At 36.0% G+C, this 23768-nt stretch overlaps 1 protein-coding gene across 1 annotated transcript in view; it reads right to left on the reverse strand.

The window, feature by feature from the left end:
* Positions 1-2778: 2778 nt before the first annotated feature.
* The window catches only part of si:dkey-121b10.7 (heparan sulfate glucosamine 3-O-sulfotransferase 3B1), a 28887-nt gene continuing 7897 nt past the window's right edge, over positions 2779-23768 (reverse strand). Inside the window, exon 2 of the mRNA XM_036557856.1 lies at positions 2779-6087. Coding sequence (XP_036413749.1) covers positions 5469-6087 — 619 coding nt within the window. The 3' untranslated portion in view covers positions 2779-5468. The remainder of the gene's footprint in view (positions 6088-23768) is intronic.

The following is a 23768-nucleotide window of genomic DNA, read 5'->3' on the forward strand; positions in this document are numbered from 1 at the left end:
ATTGCAAACTCTTCACAGATATTAGAAGATAAATCATTAAACGCACTAGTAGAGAAGTTAGGGTTAATTAGTCTATAGTGGAAAAAAGGATTTTGGTATTATTTTTGTGTCTATTGATTACCCTAGAGAGATATGACGGTCTGGATATTTTCATAGCATTATTATAGACTGAGATCTGCTCTTTGAGAATATCATAGTGTACCTGCAGTTTAGTTTTCCTCCATAAGCGCTCTGATTTACGACAATTTCTCTTAAGCTGGCGTATTTGCGCATTCATCCATGGATTTTTGAGAGTGTGTGAGCTTTTCTTCCTTTTTATTGGGGCGAGAAGGTCAAGGTTTTCCCGTAAGCTAGCACTTAGATCGGAGACTAGATCATTACAGGATGGAGTCGTATCTGTATTCGCTGAACTATTATAAACAGTTTTAAACTTTTCAACTGTTTCTGAGTCAATGTAATGTGTTTTAAAGTAACTTTCAGGTACTTTCTTCTTTACTTCTAAATTCATTTGAAAGAAAATACATACTCCTCCCCGTCTGCCCTGTCTTACTGTATGCATAAATCTGTACTTTTCAGGAGCAGCTTCCAGTAAAGCTGCTGTGCCATTATCACTGAGCCATGTTTCTGACAGAAATATAAAATCCAGCTTATGCTCCTTGACAAGATCTCGAATCAGCAGGGTTTTGTTATTTAGTGACCTTACATTGAGTAGAGTAAGGTTTAATTCTCTGCTAGTTACACTATGTGTTCGGGAGGGACTGGTCTTTTTAAGGTCTATGCAAATTAAATTATCAGGGTTATGACCGCGCACGTTTTTCTTTGATTTTTTAATTACACGGGGTTTGATGACTCTAATGACGTTTTTGGAGCAAAATCTCCCTACACAACTAGCTTTAGTGTTGAGACAGCAGAAACAGAGAGGAATGGTAGCAGTTAAGGGGACATTGTCTATATCATATCATTAAAAATGAACGCTATATGTACAATACAAGACATGGGACCCTTTAAATATATCTGTAGTATGAGTATATAATATAATGTTATTATAATAACATTATATTATATTATATTATATCTAATAATAAAGCATAATTAATTAATTAATTAATTAATTAAGATCCATAAATTCCTGACAAAACCTCCTGTTACAGAAATAATAATTTCATATTTATTACTTTAACCCATTAAAATCCCAGGATTAAAGCTTACTATTCAGTATTTACACAGAAAGTAGTGCAAACTAACAGAGTTATTCTTAATTTAGCAGTGGATGAACTGTAAAACATTTCCAAAGCGGAAACGTTCAAATGTTTTTAATGAAGGGCACAAAAGTCTTTTCAGATATTCTTCATAAAATCAGTACATGCAAGATTGGAGTGTGGCCTCCTATCAGAGGTGGGGGCTTGAGTGTCTCTTGAATAGCTTGTTGATTGACTCGTGACTCAACTCAGACTTGCCTTAAACTAACTCGAGATTAGAAACTTGTGTATTTTCAGCCTGAAAAAAAAACAAAACTGATGAAATTAGGATCGCCAACCATTGACCTCACATATATGACTTGGAAGCTATTCTACTATGGTCATGTACGGTCATTACTGCAGAGCTGTTATCCACAGTGGCATCAGGTTCAATACAGATCAGATAATGAGCCTTTCATTATAGAATAACCTTCAGTTTGATGGACAGAACAAGGAGCTATATGCTGTTAATGCAGTGTTTAAAGGAAACAGGCAAACAATTAGAAACAGTTGGTTAGTCTGTAGGCGCAGTAGCTAATCTAAATTAAGCTTTAGTAAGCATTCCTTTAAAACTCACTAAATCTTCAGTTGGATTAGATGTTATGATAGGTAGCACACTTGCTGAACTGCAGAATAACCTGCCATTTCATGTTGTTTTGCCTCTTTTGGTTTTCCAAGAGAGATGATGTAATTAAACAAACCCAATGACAAAATGTTGACAGAAGGTAAAATGTAAATAAAAACTGAAAGCAGTGATTTGCTAATCCTTTTTACCTGTATTCAAGTACAAAGATATTTAGTGTTTTTCAACTAAATAACTTTATTTATTTATTTTTACATACTACATATGCATATTCTAAACGTAATGCCTGCAACATGTTCCTCGAAAGTTGGGACAGTGCAATGTTTGCCACTAAATTATATCACCTTTCCTTGAAACAATGTTTAGTAATCATTTGGGAACTGAAGACAGCATTTGTTGTGGTTGTGAAAGTGGAATTTTCCACATTTTTGCTTGATTTAACACTTCAGCTGCTCAGCAATTTGTCGCCATATATTGTGCTTCATTATGCACAATGTGTTTTCAAAGGGAGACACTTGTGGACGGCAGGCCTGGACGTTCTCACTATAAAGTCATGCCACTAAAAAAGACGTCATCTGGATGGCATTATATGGTTCTCCAAAATGAATATTTACCCCTCAGCATCAGTGGCAGAAATGCTGTAACGATGAAAAGGGCAACTGCTTTTGTCAAAAAACAGAAATAAGTAAACAAAAAAGCATATGTTGATTTGTTGGTGGCAATATGTAATACTGTACCTAATGAAACAGCAAATAAAAAACAAGCAAGAAAACAAGTCATGCTCACAACCTTACATGTCAGATATGTTTATTTTGAACAAGAACAGCTTATAAGCAGCTTGCATTGTAGTATAAATTAGATTTCGGAACATTAGTATCAGCAGTGGATCTGGAAATAAAATCTGATAAATCCACTTAATCACAGGCACGATTGCATGTGGTAAACATCCACAATATCTTTTACACATAAATAACAAATATACAGCAAATAAACCCAAATTATATTCTGGCAGTCTGCTATTGTTGCATGAAAGTAAGGCATAGTCCAGTATGACTTGTAACTTCCACCCCTGCACAACTCCTTTTATGAACATTTCAGACAGAAAAGATGACCGGTAAAAATACCCAGTAAGGAATTTCACACACAAGCTTCAGAAAAGAGCAAATATTCATTAAAATGGAACTTCCTGTTCCTGTTAAGATGAACCATCATATGAACAGCTGCAATTGGTAAATGAAATGTTATTAATTTCTTTATTTCACTGAGGACAAAAAACACATCTTTGCACTGTAACTGCTATATGACCAAACCAAGGTCCCGCCCACAAATGCATTCTTATGAAACCTAATGAGAACGCAACATGATCAAATTTGCAGTGTTACTATTTTCAAATGAAATTTACTACACTGTTGTGTAGTTTTGGTGATGTAATACACTAACGTTAGCATGTTGGCAACTGTAGTTACCTAGTTTTGATTAACTGGAAGCGTTATGTAGTGACTCTAAATAAAGACCACTTTGCTTAGAGTAGGTTGGATGGTACTTTTGCCAATGTTCTGTAAAAGTTGTCCAAACTTACAACAGTAGCTATGATAGAATGCATTTGTGGGTGGAGCCTGGATAAGTCCAGTTCAGTAAATATGCTAAACCTATTTGCACAGTGCAGAGAAACATTTGGAAAAGTGTATAAATTAAAATATTTAAAAAATCTAAAATCTGATTGGGTTCTTGGGATATTAAAATGGGCACTGTTGCATTAGAAAGCCAACACATACATATCTTGAAAGTCCACAAAACTGGTTTTGTCTGCTTCTTTTCTGAGAAAAACAGGCAATGAGACAGAAGTATAGAGCTTAAAGAAGTATAACTGAAATTCGCACAACCCTCATTGCTCCAAGTTCGTTATGTAACCGTGGTCAGATGATAGCAACCAAATGTGTTCACTGTTTTGGCGAACGTCAGATATAGAAGACACAGCTGGGTCATTTAAAGACCACAAACTGAATATCCATTTAAAGAGATGGGGCACTGGAAGCTATTTTACGGCTAGCTTCTGTACCTGTGATTGAATTTAACCAAGATAGAATAGTGGTAGCTGACATCATGGTTTTCAAATGCTGCGGTGAAGGGAAAAATGGAATAGAACAGTTAAACAGTATAACAAACAGATGAATAAAAGAAACAACGCTAATTTAAGATTTGGAAATTTGGTAAATTGTGCCACCTTCACAGATGGCACAATTTAGAAAGAAAATGCATACAATGTAGATTACTGACTTTGACACTGCCAGTATTATATGCTAGTCTTATCTTTTGTTTGTTTTGTACTGATGTAATGGCACCTGCCAAATATCACAGGTTCAACAGTGGAATCTGAAAATTCACCCTGGAATTGGAGTGGAATCTTTTCAACTTTTCAATCTTTTCAAAGCACCAACAAGAAGAGGAGGAACAGAATAGAAGCCAATATGATAATAATCTTATAATTGAAGGCAATGGGCAGTTGCTTCAGCAGCTTCTATCATAAATGAGTTTTGAGTCTTTTCCTCCTGTTCTTTTGGTTAAAACATAAAGAAAGTTATTGTCCATTGTAAGTCTTTGCTACTGATGCAAAAAAAGTAAGATCAAGTTGAAAAATTCTGGAGTATTATTTTAAACAAAGATGGAGAGAAAAAGGATTTTCAGTTTCACTGTGGACTGTGTTTGACTTATATTGCCCAATCAAACAACCATGAGATTGCTGCACTTTGTCTGCTGTGTCCAACAGAAGTCACTAATCTCCAAACAGCTTGGCCTGAATACTGTAATAATAACAGCAACATATGACACTGACTTATCAGTCATAACAAACGTCATAAACTTAATAGCTTTTTGTATGGCACTGACATTTGTGATCAGCTTATCAGAACAACAAAATGAAACCTGGTCCACCCTGCACTGTCACGTGACCTGCTTAGGGCTGTCATGATTACTCGATAAAACTGAATTATACACTTAAAAAACATCAGTTAAAATCTTCTCAATGACAATGCATAGTTGTCAGTTTGCATATTTTAAATTCTCCTACAGTGAGGTACAGAGCCTCATGAGCACACGTATTTATATGTATTTTATAAGTCATTTTAAAAGCTTCCTTGTTTTCTTTTTCATTGTTTGGACGGCTATGCAATGCTTGTTATTGATGAGTTGTTTTTTTTTCATTTTTGGCCTTTTTCACAGAACTATTATCACTTCATTACTCTTCAAAAAGGTGCCAAAAAGGTTCCTTGGAACACAGCCATAGAAGATCTGCTGTTGGTTCTGTAAAAACCTCTTTTAAACCTTTTTTCACTGCCTTTCCTAAAATTCTACATAATTGAATCTTTAAGATTCAAACAAAGCCATTCAGACTGGTTTTAATTAAATATTTCAGATGTCATCAGCATAACTATGAACAGTTCTGAAGTTTCCCTAGAAAGGCACATTTCACCCCAAAACACTCGGAATGAATTTGTGTACAACATTTGAAAAATTAAATTATGTAAAAAAAACCAAAAAAAACAAAGAAAAACGAGAAATTCCCTTTTAAGTCTGAAGAACAGGATTGTAGGTGTAGGTCACTCTAATACTAATATAATCGGTAGACAACCTTAGACCTATTTGACTTTTCATTCCCAACCAAAGTCCTGACCCGTCATCTGGTAGAACTTCAGATTGAAGGGTCTATAGAAGTCTCTGAGCCTCAGTAGCACTTCAGACGGTATCTGAGGATGAGCTCTACCTTTAGATTTGCCCAAACACCTCGGCCTACTGCTTCCTTCAGGCTTCTTCAAGCAAGGAAAGCCTTTAGTCTGGTTGAAGTAGAAGTGCTTGTTGGTGACCACCCGCTTTAAGCCCAGAAAGTCCTGCACTCTCCCCATCTCACCTGCCGGGTCCGTTACAAGTCTCTCCCCACTCACGAAGAGTAACCGCGAGAGCGGAAAGTACCGGAGCCAGTTCTCTAGGTGCTTGGCATAGATGCCGATCCGCACGGCGCTCCACGACGTGTCGATCAAACCTGTGGTGGAGTTCTTGAAGACCAGGTTCTGAAAGGAGGGCAGTCCAGGGTTTTTGGATAGAGTCTGGGTGTAGTCCGAAACGGCCCGGGTGACGGGGTCTCGGACCACCACGATGAGTTTGGTGTGACGGTTCATGGCGAAGACACGAGCAGGGGCCTCTCGCGTGACAAAGTAGCTGGGGGTCTTCTCCATTGTGATTTGTCCTTCCAAAGTACGAGGCATTAGATTCCTACAAAACATGAAATCCAAATATGAACTGGTAGTAGAAAAAACATGAACATTTTAACGTTCAACATTATGGTAGTTTTACTGTTGGTAAATGTTTATAAAGCTATGAGACCAACATAAGCTCATCATGATAGCTGTCATAAGCCTACATTACCAGCATTGCGACATAAAACAAGCTACAAAGTCAGCTGTTATAAATATAATATATAAATACTGGAGAAATGCTTTTTAAACACGTTAACTAGTGCTTATTCATGTGTTAAGAAATCCCTAAAGCACCATTCAAATAAAGTGTTAGCACAAATTTTATTTGACTTCATTTGACCAAACTACATTTAACTACATATACTTAACATTTAATAACTGTGATAGAGGTATCAGTTCCAATAGTAAAAGACATTATTCATTACTTTGAGCAATTTAAGGCTGAAACAGCAAAATGCTTTATAAAAATCTGAGGAGATACATTCCATGTGATCTGAGCCTCAAATAAACTGTCTGCAAAGTTTTAGGCCGCAGCCTAAATTGATAACTCAAATCAAAAATAAAAATGTTTTATTACAAGTGTCTGCTGAGCCACTTCACAAGTGTCACCAGTCTCAGTTGTCGGCATGAGCAAAGATCAAACCTTTGCCATGTGTTTTGCATTTCAGTTACAAGGAAAAATATATCATTTTCCTCTTATTAATAAATATCTAGCAAACATCTCTCTGATGAGGTCGACCCTACGTCATTCAATCTTCTTTTAATAATCCAAAGCCTTGAAATTACATAAACATGGACATTTACTTTATTAAAAAGCCACCCTTGTGAAATGAACATTAGTGAGCAGCCAGAAGAAATACATCTGGCTGGTATAAAGAAAAAACCTCAAGACCTCAATAATCTCCTAGCAGTCGTTTCCTGAGGGACTTCCTCTGCAGGTTTTATGAAGGATCTCTCTGAGGTCCTGTTGTCGCTGATCTGAGACTGGCTTTGTCTTGTCTGTAGTGTTGATCAAAGGTACAAACTGAGTGCAGGAAGCTGTGCTCAGAGCAGTGGCTCCCCAAAGCCTCTAAGCTCAACAAATGCACTGAAGGCCATGGGCCTCCCATGCTGTGGGAAAACTGTAACACCAAGGACACCGAGGGTTCGCTATGGAAGTCTCCATGTCCTTCATTTTGGTTCCACATTCATAGACAAGGTACGTTATTTGTTTCAATATTTCATTTCACTTCTAAAAATAAAGGTTCCTAAATGGTTCTTATGTTGGATATATGATTCTAGGACAAAGCACTAATACTTTACTTAAAGCAGCACTATGTAATATTTTTTGTTAGAAGTGAAAGACGTAGCATTACTGAGTATGGAGAAAAAAGAACACACTAAAATATATGCATACACTGCTGTGAGTCAACATGTAAAGTCTGAAATAATCAATTCAATTATTTAAAAGTCAGAGGTACTATGATGGATTTGGTGGGAGTTTTTTGGATCATGTCATATGTCTTTACATATTAACATTACAGGCACAGGCTCTAAAAGAAGGTCCGGATGTTTAGCTCTCAAATGCAAAATTAACATTAAACTAATGAAGATATGCTAAGAATAGTAGACAATTTACTTGCATCGAAAGACACGTGCTTTTGATTACGTTCTCTTTGAATACTCTTTCAGTGCTCTCTTCAAAAGTCAGATTCATCTGCTTGCGGGGGGCCGAAGCACAACCGATCTTACAAAATGTTCTCCTGCACATCTCCTCCAAATCCCCAAATCTTACATAGTGTTGCTTTAAACCCTGGTACATAACACTGACATAAACATATCACGGCAGATGCCATATGCTGTCAAGAGTGTCAACAAAACCTTTACATTATGTGAAAGTTCTTCACTTCAACTTTAAAAAATAGTAATGTTACCGATTACTGGTAATTTCATGTGTTTCATAACATGTCATGCTGATTTTTGTGAGCACTTTATTCAACCATCATGACACCATACATTATGACATTTGTCATCATTGGTAACTTGCAGGCCCGGGTCATCCAATGGGGTTTATGCAATGAGATGCGACGCCCCTTTTCTTTTTTGACGCGTTGCTGCATTCCCCCTTAAAATGGATGGTCTTCAATGAAGTGGAGAAGAGAGGGATACCTAATCTAATCTAATCTAAACTAATCTAATCTGTTTCCAAAAAAGCTTTAATTGAGCTTTAATAACCTTTCTATTATGTGAAGGTTCTTCAAATTTTAAAAAAATAGTTTACAAAATTGATTCTTTAATGAACCACATACTGAAGGATTCTTTAGGTAACTCAAAGGTGTTTCTTCTATGTCATCACTCCAAAGAAACCCTTTTTGGATCCTTAAAACTTTAGCTGTATATCCTCAGCAGTTCATCATCAGCTGCAAAGTTATTATGGAATGCAGCTCTGGAGAGTTACCATATTTATATTCCAGAGGGATTAGTGATGCTTAAAATGACCATAGAAGAAGCCAAATTCTCTACTTTATGATGAGATTATCTAAATAAACTTCTACTTCCAAAGTCAAATGCAAATAAAGTTCTAACATTGTCTCATTATTTCCATGATGAGCATGTGTAGCAGATTAGCTCCTGGTTGGTCTGGCCTGGTGCTTTGGCTGTGGCAAGCCGTCTCCTCTCCTTCTTTCTTTCCTTCCAGCTCTGAGGTTAACCGGCATGTCATTGCCATGAGGCTAATGCAGAGCTCTAATATGAATCATATTACTGTGTGAGACCTTCTCTTAGCTTCATGAGAAGGAGAGAAATCGCAGTTCAGATCACAGAAGAGAACAATGGGTAGCAAAAGCCAGGATCCTGTCATGTCATGCACCATATAAACATGTCATGTAATGTGGTTTATTAGTTTAGCTTGGTGTTGTAACACTAATTGTAAGCTTGGTGCAGTAGTACTAATCATATAATGCTAACTACTAACACTGGGGAATTGAAGACGGTTTGCTGAAAGGAATGGGTCAAAATTGAACCGACATGCTGCCAATAATGGCTTTGCAAAGTACTAATGTTTTTGGTTTGTGCTGTCTGAATACTTTCATTCCAAAATTGTTGTTTCATTTCAAAATGCTGTATACCCATGTATAACAGTTTTGTATACAGCAAGTTGTTGAAAAGAAAAACAGCTAATATTAATGGAAAATATATTTTTATATCTCTAATAAAGAGTGTTAATCATAAAATGGCACTGATATTTCTCCCACTTCCAACAGTGTATATTATGGAACGAAAAGGAAATTTTCATTTTCTAAACAAATCTTTGTTTATCCTAATGAATACATACTTTTTTGTTCATATTTAAGTCTTTATGTGTGTTAATTTGAAGTGGATTCCTGCGCTGAAAACATATTAAATAACAAAAACCAAAATATCTGAATACTTGTTTTTCCTTACAGTATCAGACTTGTTTTCCTTTACAGTATGAACCAATCAGAAGCTTAAGTTTTTTTCCTAGGAGCATGTGTGCAGCATGTGTTTGAAAAAGGGTGTGTGTCCAGACGAGAGTAGACAGTTCAGTTGCACAATCTCATGGTTAATGAGTTCATGTTTTCGTTCTCTGCCCTGTGTCTCAAGAGCTAGCACTGTTTGGCCGTGTGCGAGTACACATGGCTAAGTGCGTGTTTAATTCAGTGTAATCAAGCTAATGGAAGCCAAAGTGGAGCTAGCCTTGTCCGCTGACATCATGTTTACATTTCGGAGAGTTGGCTTGTAATCAGCAAATAGTTTGGACACTGCCAGCTCTGAAAAAGGCCCTCGCGTTCAGCCATCCCACCCCTTCATCTTCAAAGCTAAAAAGACACATGATAAAACTATCGGCTAGCTTGTTTCTACCTTCATTAAACAGCCTCTATCTGCCTCTAACGCTTATTCTGTTAGAACTCTGTACGACTCTTATTCTTTATCGAGACGCATCTGCAGCTGCTGGTGAGATACAGAGGCTTGCTAACAGGCTGTGCTGTTTGTTTTGATCACACCTTGTGTAGTGTTAGCAGCTAGCATCTGGTTCAAGAATGCTAGCCTGCAGCAGTGCTGAACAGATGTGTTTATCAGCATGAGGCCTGGCTGTATAGCTAGCTCTCTATTTAGTAGCCAGTAGCCAAGTAGGTGGCCTGCAAAATGAATATGCAGTTAAACAGAACCAGGCCATCAGTGGACAGTAGTCTGAATAAATAATGGCTTAATAGCTTGTAAAGAAGGCAGCTTTATACACTGCTGTAACTGCAGATGTCCTAAATGAACTATTGAGTTCAGTGCTCAACACAGCAGCTATTCACAGAACATCTCAGTGTACATCTGATCTTGGATCAGGATCTGTATCTGTGACTAAGATCACTGTGACTAGAGAAGGAATCTGAGCCTTGATCACAGCCCTAGATGCTTTGTGAATACTGGCCCTGGAGACTTGGGCTAGCCCACAGAATAAGATCCTCTAGCACCATTTTTAGGTAACCACAGTTGAAAGAACCTTCAGGGATTTGAGAGTCTAGATATACCAGATTTGGCCACTGATTGCCCACTGAAGGAAAACAAATAGGGTGGCTATAAATCATGCCCCATTTAACCAACATTCAGATTTGTATTCCTATCTGTATGGTTTATTTGTATGTTACTGTAGCTGGATAATTCTACCATTGTGGTGGCAATTAATGAGGGATAAGGACAAGAATAAACTATGGATGGTGTCTGTATATTCTTTGTTCTATTCCTAAATTAACCAACACAAAACTATGATTCTTGTTTTTGTTTTGTTCTTTTTTTGTAATGTTTGTTCATTGTTGTGCATGAAAAACAGTATGTTACCAGGGCCTTCAAAGTTGAAGTATTTTATGCAAAACTACAATTTTGATTCATGTTTTACAGTGTAAAGTGTAAAAAATAAGAAAAATGTGGTGCTATCTTGCTATATATTGCTCCTAAATGGTAACTTACAGGACATGTTTTACTTTTAATGTAAGTCAATGGAACCAGACTTTTTTCCAAGTAATTTTGGGCCATTTCTTTTGGTCCATTCATTGTGAAGTTTACACACAATGTAAAGAGCAACAGGCGTTTTCAAATTATGTCAAAAACTGAAAAACAATAAAAATGGAGACACAAGGTTTTTTCTGAGAGCAGAGACATATACAGTTATTTTAATGAGTCTTGTTCCTAAATTGTTTGTCAGTCTACTACTATATTTCAAACGAAGACTAACTCTGAAAAGTCCATGGTCAGTGAAATCACTTTTTATACTTCTGAGAAAACACTGACTGCCTCAGGTGTTGCAAAAAGATGGTGTTACTCATCAAATATTACATGTTTATTATTAAGTGACTTAAATAAAATTCAGAAAATAATACAGTATCTGTCACGTTCTTTATTACCGTTACTACTTTACTGAGGTTCAATATAACGATGTTTTACACTTGAATGACAGTCATATGCAAAGGTTTGTGTGCCCCTGGTCACATTAGATGTTTTTTTGAGTCTCTAAGTGGAAATCAACTGATCAGGAGTGTTCCAACTTTTTACAGGACTGTACATATTAACATTCCTACCCCGTTTGCCCCTGCAATGGTAGAATGACCCAGCTACATACAACGCTAATGAGAAGGTTGCTATAGGATGCCATAGAAGTAGTACTTTTGGCTCCCTACAGACTTTTTCAGTGGATTGTTATTTGAAGAACCATTTTTCGTAAATAATTTTGCAAAAGAACTTTAAAAGTTTAAAGAACCTCAACATAATGTAAAAGTTCTGAACCAGTTAAAGTTTTGTTTGTTGTTTTGATCCAAACTATATATCTTAACTAACTACAAATCACCCTTTTAGTAAACAAATAAATAAATAAATGTCCCCACACCACCACCGATTTCTCATGCTTTTCTGTCATCATAGAGACTATTGGTCCCCACAAAGTTAATAAAGCAGTGTACACTGACCTACACAGGCGAACCAGACTAACAGTTTACACAGCCTACAGTACATCCATCCATTTTACCTATGGTGCCTCTTCATCTGCTTCATTTAATACGGTGCCCCAGTGCACAATAATAGTCTTATTTTTCTTCCTTTTTAATCAGAGGAACCAATCTAGACGGCACACCCCTGAACGTCTGATGATTAGGCTGGCTGCAGTGCCACAGGATGCTCCCCCAGAGATCTGTGCCACATCTGGAAGGAATGGGCCTCAGATCGGAAACAGCTGAGACTGGATAGGAAGTGGCCCTCTGTGCTGGTAGGGGGGTATGTTTGTACATAATAAATACAAAAATGTAGAAATAGTTCATATAACTAGATAACTAAAACAGGTGTAGTGACTGAAGTTTAGATTAAGGTGTTACACAAATTAGGAAAAAGTGACTCTTTAACGCACTGGAGACTCATTAGACACCATTTTTGCCATTAGTGAAGATACTGTGACACAGTATTAGCTTATAAAAGTACAGACAATGGATTACAGTTGTATGTAAAGGTTTGGGCACCCCTGGTCAGATGATATTTTGGTGATTTTCTGAGTGAAAAGTTCTATTTTCACACATCATCTACAGAAAACACACTTCTGCACAATTTATTGCACAATTATAGTTTTTTTGCTGAATGTAACATATAGTGAAAAAGTAAATAAACATAAGTTGTCTGTACAAAAGTTATGGCACATTTTATATTTTGTCTTTTGTTTTTTTCCAATATATTAAACTCATACATACATAGACATTTTGCTCTAAAATTAGCAGAAAATTTGTAGGTAAGTTTGCTGTAGATGATTTGTTAACTTATTTTCAAACTTATGTTTAAACTTTTGCATATGACTGTATGCATGACCTTTGGAATTTGCAGTTACTGCCAGTGATAACAAAAGCATAGTGTAATTTAATTTGATTTCAGACTCGTGTCTCATTGACCTAAGCAGAGAAATTTCATCGGACATGTGAATTTCAAATTTTCAATTAGTGTTGGTGACATAGACGTGCCAATATAAAAATTAATATCAATATAATTACCTTAACTTTTATCAGCGTTTACATAATCAAAGGTCCATTATCTCCATAAACAACTAAAAAGATTGACTCGTCACTCGATCAAATGTCACAGGCATTGAGTTGTCATTGTTGGCCTTTTGCACAGAGATTTCTCTGAATTTTTTTTTAATCTTTTGAGGATACTAAGCACTGCAGAGGGTGAAATACTTAAATTTTTGCAATTGTTAAGGAATGTTGTTCTTAAGCCCTTAAAATCCCATGCTTATTAATTACTAAGGCTTCTCATTCAGTAACTACAGGGGCTTCAATGTAAAACTGGCTGAGCTATTCTTAGGTTATAGAAACTTTGGGCCTGACAGTGGGCCCTGGCCATTTAAGGGACTGAACTGCTGAATTATTCCCTGATGCATTTTTCATTTGATCCATCCTTGCGTATAAAGGACTAGGACTAGATTTTTGTTTTAATATTTCACAATGTTCCTAGTGTTACATTTCCCCTGTTCCAACACTGTAAGAAAGTGTTGCCTGCAATGAGCATATATTTACAAAACCCCAATGCCAAATATTATATATGTTGGCTTTACACAGTTTTTGTTTAAAATCAGGTTAAAGTGGATTTACAAGTGACTGCTTTCTGTTTTTATTTCCATTTCACATACTTTTTTGGAATTGGGGTTTGTAAATTGTACACGTGTATACACTCACTCAATTCATATAATCACTCAATATGGAATTTAAAACATTGACATTTGTGTAGCATAGGAAAAATGATAATAATAAATCTAGGCTTCTAAGAATTACTAGAAATTCGCCCTTTTAAGTCCCACAGATACTTTGCCATGTTCAGGTGTTTTTTAGAGTGCCCCTTTTCTGGTTCAGATTTTACTAATTCATTTTTTTCTCTTAAAAAATGAGAGCACTAAGCAAAAGTACCCTCCTTACTATGTTATTTGGAACCCAGCACTGTGCTACTCGCATTGCTGTCTTAGATGAGCTCCTGTCGTAGAGATGGGTTTCCTTTCAATTATCCACGCTCTCCTTCATTATCTGCTTAGAAACCACCCAAAAGCCTTAAAAACAGCTCATGTAAACATGGAATCAGGCTAAGTGCACTCTGCAACTGTAAGTGTACTCTGGAGCACACAGGCTTGTCATTGCAGAGGCAGATGGAAGAAGCTTCTGGAGACTGTGGGAAGCAATTAAGCGTCAGCTGGAAACGTGACAAGCGAAGAAGCCGTAAAAACTACACAAACATGTGGAGGGAGTGTTTGTTTGCTTGTTTAGGCTTGAATGTATGGTTATAGTGGCCAGAATTGATGGCATTATGAAATTCTGGATTAAGATGAAGCAGCTGTCCCCGATGTTAAAAACACACTGAGAATTATATGCAGTACTATAAATTGTGCCTTGACTTTTAAAGAGACTTAGTCTCTGGGGGCATATTAAAGTAATTATGAGGGGGCAATGAGCACATAACATTTAGGTCTCAGAGTACAAGCCTAAGGAGCTGTGTCATCAGTTCATGGAAGACACTACCTCAGCCTTAATGACAGCGTGTGTGTGTGTGTTTTGCATTCCAGTAGCTGGAAATGGAGAGATGGAGAAACACAGATGTACAGAAAATACATGAAAGAACGAAAAGTGCTGAAATTCACATCTTTACACAAAGATTAATTACACATTGGATAGTTCCAGTTCAAAGCCATATACCCCATACAACCTTACAGATCAACTGATCAGGTCTGACCTCGCAATGTGATTGGCTGAGAGGCATTCTATGACTGCTAATGACCTTATTCACCTGTAACCTACAGCCGTATGCAAAACTCCTCATTAAATAACATGTTTTGTTTTTTTCTAAGTCAAAATAAGTTAACCCCTTAAATGGCCAACGCTTTATTACACTATTACACGTTTTATTCTATAACCTAAGAATAGCTCAACCAGTTTGCATTGGAGTCCCTGCAGTTACTGAATAATGAGCCTTAATATGTAATAAGCCTGAGATTTTAAGGAGGTAATACATTCTCTATGGAGAACAAACTTAAATATGGCATCGTTCTGCACATTTTAATGTAGAATTTCAATTTATTTGCTGAGTTTAACTTTTTGAAAAAAGGGACACAAAATATAAAATGTTCCATAACGTTTGCACAGGCCAAAAAACTAAAATAAAATAAAAACAAAATAAAAAAATTAACAAAATGACAAAAAGCAACAAACCTGGTGAAATGAACAAATTCACAAAATCTATTGGCTTCTCAAAAATAAGAAATCATTTCATTCTGAATGATTAACCTATTTTAATTTGATGCAGAAACACAGTATCTGCTTTAATCTGTTCCTCTACACTTTAATATTGTGATTTCTCAATGTTGTCTCAGTCACTCAATGAGCTTGTATGCTTATTTAGAAAAAGAGTGCATCCAACAATAAAGGTTCTCCAAATTTTTCCTTCATACTTAGTGAAGGTTGTGACTGAAACAATCATAAATTTGCAACTGTTCATTGCAATTATTATTATTATTATTATTATTATTATTATTATTATTATAATAACTAATAATAATAATAATAATAATTTCAATTATTTATCAAACACTGGTGTAGTATATCAATGTATTTTGTTGCTGTTTTATGAAAGTAATAAACCACTCAAAAGCAGAGTGTTACAGTGGCTCATATTTTATTATAAACAGTAGTTTAACAGTGGAACAGTGTTGTATGCAAGTCTGAACACCCCCAGTCAAATGACATGTTTTGTTGATTTTCTAAGTGTAAATAAACACATTCTCTATAGAGAACACACTGCTGCACATTTTAAGTCAATTACTGTTTATACAATATAAAACATTAAATGTGGCCTGTGCAAAAGTAAAAGTACTTACTTACTTATTTTTTATCCTATATATACTCTAAACTCAGCAAATAAACAGAAATTGTTCACTAAAATTAGCAGAAAAATGACATATTTAGCTGTGTTCTCTATAGAAGATGTGTTACCTTATTTTCATTTAGAAAATCAACAAAACATAATTTAACAAGGGGTGTTCAGACTTTTGCACACAGCTGTGCATGTTGAGTCAGTGCGTGTTTGTGGGCTGCCTCTAATTACCCCCTGCCTTTCCTATCTTATGAGAAAATCAGCTACCGGCTCCAGTTCCGCTGTGAGGCTGCTCAGTGTATATGGGGGCGTGTGGTTGGTGCTGGTGGTGGAGGTAGAGAGACAGGGGTTATCTCTAATTTGCAGTATTGAACACTAGCCAAGATGACTGCATTAGACAGGACAGGTCAGATTTAAACAGGGAGAATTTCCTCCTCATAATGGCGAGTCATAACAGCCTCACGACATCTCACGATCTGATAACATTCACTGACTGCTTATTACACAGCTACATTCACAGTCCTGCCTTGTAGTACTCAGGCTTTTCTGAGTGAGGCTTTTGAAATGACAAATTAGCATCAGAAATGCTTTGCGTAAATTTTAGGATACTTTATGTAAATCAGAAAACACTTTCTGAAATATTATTAATTTTCCACACTTTTTAGAAATAACAGAGTTTGAAGTATGTAAACAATGTTAAAGTTTCAAAATGTCAAAAAGAGCACGGAGGCCCGCACTTACCAGTTAAATCAGCAAGACATTACAGCTGCTTAAATCATTTTCTTTTAAATTGAGTTTCTTCTAAAATGAGCAGACATGTTTCGTCTTATGCCATCCTCAACGCCATTCAAAGTAATAGGTGAAGGCTAACATAGTCAGTGTCATGACTCTCACATAAACATCAAAACAGTAACACTTCCTATGAATCCTGTATTTACAATGCATAATACCTTATAGTGCCTGACATACGCTTGTGTAATTTCTTATAATTACTTGTTTAACATCTATCTTACATGTAGCATGAAACGGATTTATTTTTAGCTAACTGGTAAATGATCAGATACACAATGTGTTTGGGATTACTTGAATTGTGAGAAGCAAAAAATGCAACCAACTTTTAAGACTGAACTTTAGAGGTGTGGAAAAATATCTACTGTAAAAAGCTGAAAGCAAGTCTTCTGAAAAGAAAGCAAAGAGAGGACACATTAAATACTGAAAAAAACTGATTTTATATATAATTAAAGCTTCTGTGTAATTTTCCATTAAATATGTTTTCTGTTTTTTTCCTGATGCTGAAAAATGAACAATTGTTTTGACTGAAAATTAATTAAATAAAGGGTGGTCTTTTGCAAATTATGTTAAACAGTAAAAAAGAAATGCCCAAATTACTTTTTTACTCATTTAATTTTTGAATTAAATAATTTTAAATGAGTAAATGTACACCACACTGACATCACAGACACAGTATGGAGTGCCATAATGAAATCATAAAGCTGGACTGAAGGAAACCACTTCCTTCCATCAGCTAACAGCCCACCCTGACAGATTCCTCACCCTTGAGAAGCTGCGTTTTTAACAGTCAGAGACAAAGTGCTTCAACCAGGAATAGAATGTATCCAGCTGTTCTACGTTCTGCCGCTGCTCATAACCAGAGTGTGTGTGTGGAAGTGTGTGGGAATGTGTATAAGCTGGATTCAGTAGATGTCCAAATACTGTTCAACAGCCTAGTACACTCTTTGAAATAAAGGTCTCGAATGGTCTCTCTGACCATAGAAGAACCACTTTTGGTTCCCTCAAGAACCTTTCAATGAATGCTTCTTTAAAGAACCATTTTTGTAAATGGGATGTGAAAGTGTGGAACCTTCTTACAATCTAAAGACGTCCATATTAATACAAATTGGGGTTGCTTGATGTTCAGATCTCAAATGCAAAATCAACATTATACTGATGTAGATGTGGTGACAATAGTAGAGAATTCAGTCACATCCTCAGAAGACACATCAGTTCTCTTTGAATACTGTTTCAATGTGCTTGCAATCCTCAGGTTCATCCACTCAGGGATAAGGTCCAAAACACAACCCAAGTTACAAAATGTTCTGCATGTGGCATGCAATTACACATTTCCACCAGAGAGGTCTCCAAATCCCCAAGTCTTACACAGTGTAGCTTTAGGAGTGTAGACAGCAGACTGAAATATTGTTGACTAAAAGAGTTAAAGAGGATAGGCAAATGAGACAGATGAAAAAAAGAGAGATGGAAAAAACAACCCCATTTGGCTGAAACATCCAGTGCAATTATGCAAATGCAGTACTGAAAATAGGTATATGACGTGCATTTGAGGTAAAGTGCACTTCAGAAATATGAGGCTTGGCTGACATTTTACACTTACTGCTAACAGTGAGACTGAAAAGTAGTCATTAAGGAAGAAGTCAAGCAGCTGTGAGGTGATGATCCACTTGAGACTAGTTAAAGCAGGTTTTAAATTCTTCGTTTTTCTTGACTCGCTCCTACTCATTAAATACAGGCTTACAAAGTTTATTTATGAGCCGGGAGCTAGCCACACACTTATGCATGCCGACACGGAGCATAAATCGTTCTTCTTGAGGGAAATTCACCCTTGACAGTGATTTTCCAAATAAAGATCTAACCACATCATAAACCTAATTATAACCACAGAGCAAGCTAAGCATATTTCTCTTAGACCTACATTACAGTCCACACAGGTGTGTTCCAGAAAGAGGACCTTCTTGCTCCTCTTTCTTCTTTAGTCTTTCTTTGCTTTGTTTACAATAAACTTCATAATGAACAACAGCTGTAGGTGGGGGTATGGCTGAGCAATATGGCACAAATATCATATGATGCTGAAAGTGGAAAATCTCTGAATAATTCAATCATTGAGACATAAAGAGGGACATTCAGAGTGGTTTGATGTAAATTTTGCATTGTCGAGAAACTCACTGACTCAATGAGTGGTGGTGAAACAGAAATCAGGGGTCCCGATGTCTACCACACAAATATAGCCATTTTATTCTCTATCCAAAACATCCAGTGAACCTACATGAGTCTTCTGAGATTTTATATGTAATGCTGATGATGGTAAAATTGTAGTAAATTTGAAAACATAAGTTTTCTTATTTAATTAACTTGAGCGTTCTTATTTTTTTTTTCCACTACAAATACAATATAAAAATAGGCCAAAAGCTTATACTAAAACACGGTCTTGGGCTTCGTGCAGTGTATTAATAACCATTCCATATTATAACTTCACATGAGGTAGCTTTTAGCGGCATGAAATGATTCAGACGTCTGGTTTCTCTCATCACTTTGAATGACTTTGTTTAAATCCTAATGATTTATTTATGATTAATATTTGAAGACATTTTAACGAGACACAAAATTAAGTTGGAACGGACAAAATACATCAGTTCAATAGCAGTAGCATGTTTAAAAAAGGGTAAAATAAATAAATAAATAAATGAAAAAACAATGTCAAAATAAACTCTTTAAGACAAAAAAGAGGAAAAATGAAACAATTGGTTAAAAAATAAATGAATAATAAAGTATAATAAAATGAAAATCTTTTGTACTGGCATCCAATCAGTAGCATACTGTGCAGTTTATGGAGTTACTATATACTGGTTGTTGTTGTTGTTGTTGTTTACAGTTTCTATAATTGATAATAGTATATTGATAGTTGTTCAGTGCCCTAAAGGTACTAACGATATCCATGACATACCAAAAAAAGCATATTTTGAAGTAATTTAATCACAATAACAATAACATTGTCGTATTGCTCAGCTCTAGTTTTACCTACCTATGTATTTTTTACATGAAACAGCTTCTGAATCTATTAGCAATGACCACCTACAACCACAGCTCCCATTATCATTGCCATTAGCTCCTATCTGACGTAAATTCTTTTCAAACCATCACAGCAGACATTGTAGCTGCCTACAACTGTCACAGTAGACTAGTCTCTACTCTGTTCAAGGCAGGTGAGTTCAGAGAATTGGCCACCCAGCTTTCTCTGTGCTAGTGCACCTGTGTTCAGACACAGCTGACCTCACTTTGGCCTTAGACATGGTTAGCCACTTAGCCACCTGAGCTAATGGATTGAGTTCCTTCATTTGAATGGGATTCTTGGGGATGTGTGGCATTAGTGTGCTATTGTGACTGTGCGGTTTTAAATAATGCTAGTTGAGGTAGCGTCCACTCTGAAGGGTTTTGCCTGAGGACAGGCCAGGATCAAATAAAGGAAAATGAAATGTTTAATTTATAGCACATGGCAAAGTAATGTGGAACAAATGAATCCCAGTGTAAGCAATACTGGCATTATGCATACTGCATCATTTGTAGTGCTGTGTGATATTCATAAAATTTAATATCACAATATTTTGAAAACAAATCATGAAATGAGATGATATTTACATTGATAAAGTTGATAAAGTTAATGACCCCATGTTTTCTGCTAAAAGAATGTCTTGCAAACTTGGCATAGCTTATTTTGATTGGTCTGCTTTGTCCTGTTTTCTCCCAGTACTGTAAACAAACAGACAAACTTAATTTACAGAAAGGAAGGAAAGTTCCCATTTAAATTGTTTTCATACATTTTGAACAGTTCCTTGAAAACATCACCCAGCAAATGACATACACTGCAGTTAAGTTTTACACATCAATACCACTGAAATTGTCATTACTGTTGTGACACCATCACCAGTATACCATTATAACTGAATTTACCCATTTTATTGTAAAAAATGACCTCCTTTTAACACAACAGATGACAGTTTTTATTTTTAATAAATTTCAAACCATTTAATTCTAATGTTTAACTCAATGCCATTTGAAATGCCTGGTTTTACCAGTGCTCAATAAAAGGTCGATATATGTAATGGAGTTTAAAGTCATCTATCTGTGAGCTGTGATACGGAGACAGGAGGTGGAAAGATGATCGTTTTTTTTTTTTTACACCTCAGCATCCATGAACCTGATCAGTCAATGCCTATTAATGTTAGTGACCTCTTTCGTGCAATCAATACCCTGGCGCTTTAGCAGAATCTGCAGAAACATCCTCAAGAACGTGCATACATCAACACATTCAGTGATGTGCCACACACTAGTTAGTGATATTATCAGCAATCAGTTTCAGTGTGGTGGGAGCAGGTAAATGGCTAATAACTTTAATGTTGCCTACTGGGGGTGGGTGATATGGCAATATGTGTCAGGATATGGCTATTCCAACTAATCATAAAAATTTTCAGAAATTTTATAGGTTAGAACAGACAGAAAGCACCAGTATTGCAATATTACAGATAAAAAACAATGAGTACTTAATATCTAATGGTTTACCTACTGTGGTGCAGTGAATTCAATTAAAAAATGACCAATGGCCTCCTTTTAATGAAACATGCAGTCAGTCAGATATGCTCAGAAAAGCTTATTGTGGCATATTGTAATGTGAATTTTCATGATACGGTAATGAGTTGTCATATTGCCCCATCCCCTTTAAAGCCAGCTATTGAAAATATCAGTGCTCCTTCTTAAAAAGGTGTGATGTACAGTAAATTCAGGCACAGTAAGCAAATTTATTTGAGATCCTTTCTATTCCAAGTTGCAAAAAACACACCCATTCATGTTCAAAGTGAGGTAGGGCCTGTGTTGACTATCACCTGTCAACTGAGACACCATGCTAAGGATTTTTTCAACAGCTAACTTCAACAGTAATTCCATGCATTAGTGTTGATCTCACATAAATTTATGTAGATAACTCAGACTGAATCAACAGTCCTTTCTAGTGTTTACCCAAAGGGAATATTCATCTGGTGCTTGTATCAGCACTTCCTGTCACTTGGTGTAGTGTAATACGATAAGGTATTGCTTGTAGAAAGGTCAATCTACCAACACATCAAAACATTGATCACCTGTTTGACTGTAGGTTTTTCTCCACATTGAAAATCCATATTCATCCACAGACAGTGAATCGCATTTCCACAAAGGTTTATCGTCTGTCACCTTCCATTACAATTTAATGTACATAGCCTACAATCTCGTTCCTAATCTGCAAATAACCAGGAATTGATTATAGTGCTTCATAAAATCTAGTTCATACAAAAAGGGTGCCAAAAAGGGGTCTTTGTTCCTTAAAAGAACCACTTTTGGTTCCATAAATAACCTTTGAATGGATGGCTCTCCAGAAGTGTGTGAATGTGAAGAACCTTTTTAAAGTTTAAAAGAACTATATAAAGTACATTTTCTTGTAGGGTTGCACAATATCAAAATCATATTGGTATTGGCAGATATTTGCTTAAAAAAGTTGACTGATATTTCAAACCACTGTTTGCAGACGTACTTATTGTACTCTGGAGGAGCAAAATGAAAAGTGATGTTGGGCTACTGTGCTAAAATATCAGCATTTTCTTAATTTTACTGCATTCCCTCTAAAAATAAATATTATATTCCTCTATAATGCTAATATAGGTCAATATAGTCTCAATTTCTCTACAATTTATCAGTATTAGGGCTGCACAATATATAAAATGTGATGTTTAATACAACTGTTGGATATCATGATGACAAAATGAAAAGCGTTTAAATGATTATTAAAATAGTGTGCCTCTAACTGAAAGTTCCTTATGGTGATGCAGAAGTGTTGTAACAGTAGTCAATACTGTTTCGTACTTTTTACCATACAGTCTATGCATTGTACAAACAACACTGAGAGGAGGGTTTTAGGAGGAGCCTAGTAGTTCAGGACAGTTTTTTGTGTGTTTTGTATCTGGCTGTTTAGCTGAATGGTTAAGTTACTCTCCATGCAGGAAGACTAGCGCAGAGAAGCACTTGTTGGGCTTTTGACGCTATGTTCTTGCCAATTTAATTACAGTTTGTCCCTACAAGTGTGAAGTAATTTGATTCGTTCTGTCATGGCAGCCCTCAATGATGTGTGTATTGTGAAATCATTATCACTATAAGTTAAAGATGCAGCTTTAATTGGTATTGGTATCTGCACGTGTACACATATAATATCGGAAATTGTCATTGGCCCAAAATTGTCATTGGCACAATTCCCATGTCAATGCATTGCTAGCTTTGAAGAAGAACCCTTAAATTGGTGTAGAACATTTACATAATGTTAAGATTCTTTTAAACTTGTTTTTAGAGAAACAAAAGTGGTTCTTTTATTAATTCACTCAAAGAAACTTTTGTGCCACCATTTTAAGGGTGTAAGAAAACCTTATATCGCAAGGTAAATTTAATGGCATCTCTGTTAACTACACGTTTAAAAAGACGGTTCTTTAAGGGTTCTTTAGTTAAGGCAATGGTTCTATATAGATTATAAGCACTGTTGTCTGAAGTTCTAAGTGAGAATGTAACAACATGGAGCTTGTGAACTGTCTGTAGAAGATTTAGAACAATCGAAAGCAACAAAACTCCCAAAAACTGTGTATGATAACACAACCAGAAATAAGAGGCAGTAATGGCAGTGTTCAAGCCTCAAGCTTGCAGAGAAAAAGGTGGATTTGCTTCTTGATCAAAATAACAGTGCTGAACCTTAATTTATAAAAAGATAATCTTGATTTAAATCACACAATTACACTCACAATATTGGACAGAAAATCGCAATATTCATCATAAAATGTTCACACAATGTAGAAGAGTGCTGACATTTTCAAATGGTGTAAAAATAAAAAAAAAAACTAAACTAAAAATAGATATAAGAGCTTTTTTTTAGGACAGCAACACATTTTTACTATTGCACTTCAATGCACTTAAGAACACAGGCTGGATCCACTGATGTGGGGGAAGATGAGCACATTATAGACA

Source organism: Colossoma macropomum, unplaced genomic scaffold (genome assembly GCF_904425465.1).
Source record: "Colossoma macropomum unplaced genomic scaffold, Colossoma_macropomum, whole genome shotgun sequence".
Lineage (NCBI taxonomy): Eukaryota > Metazoa > Chordata > Actinopteri > Characiformes > Serrasalmidae > Colossoma > Colossoma macropomum.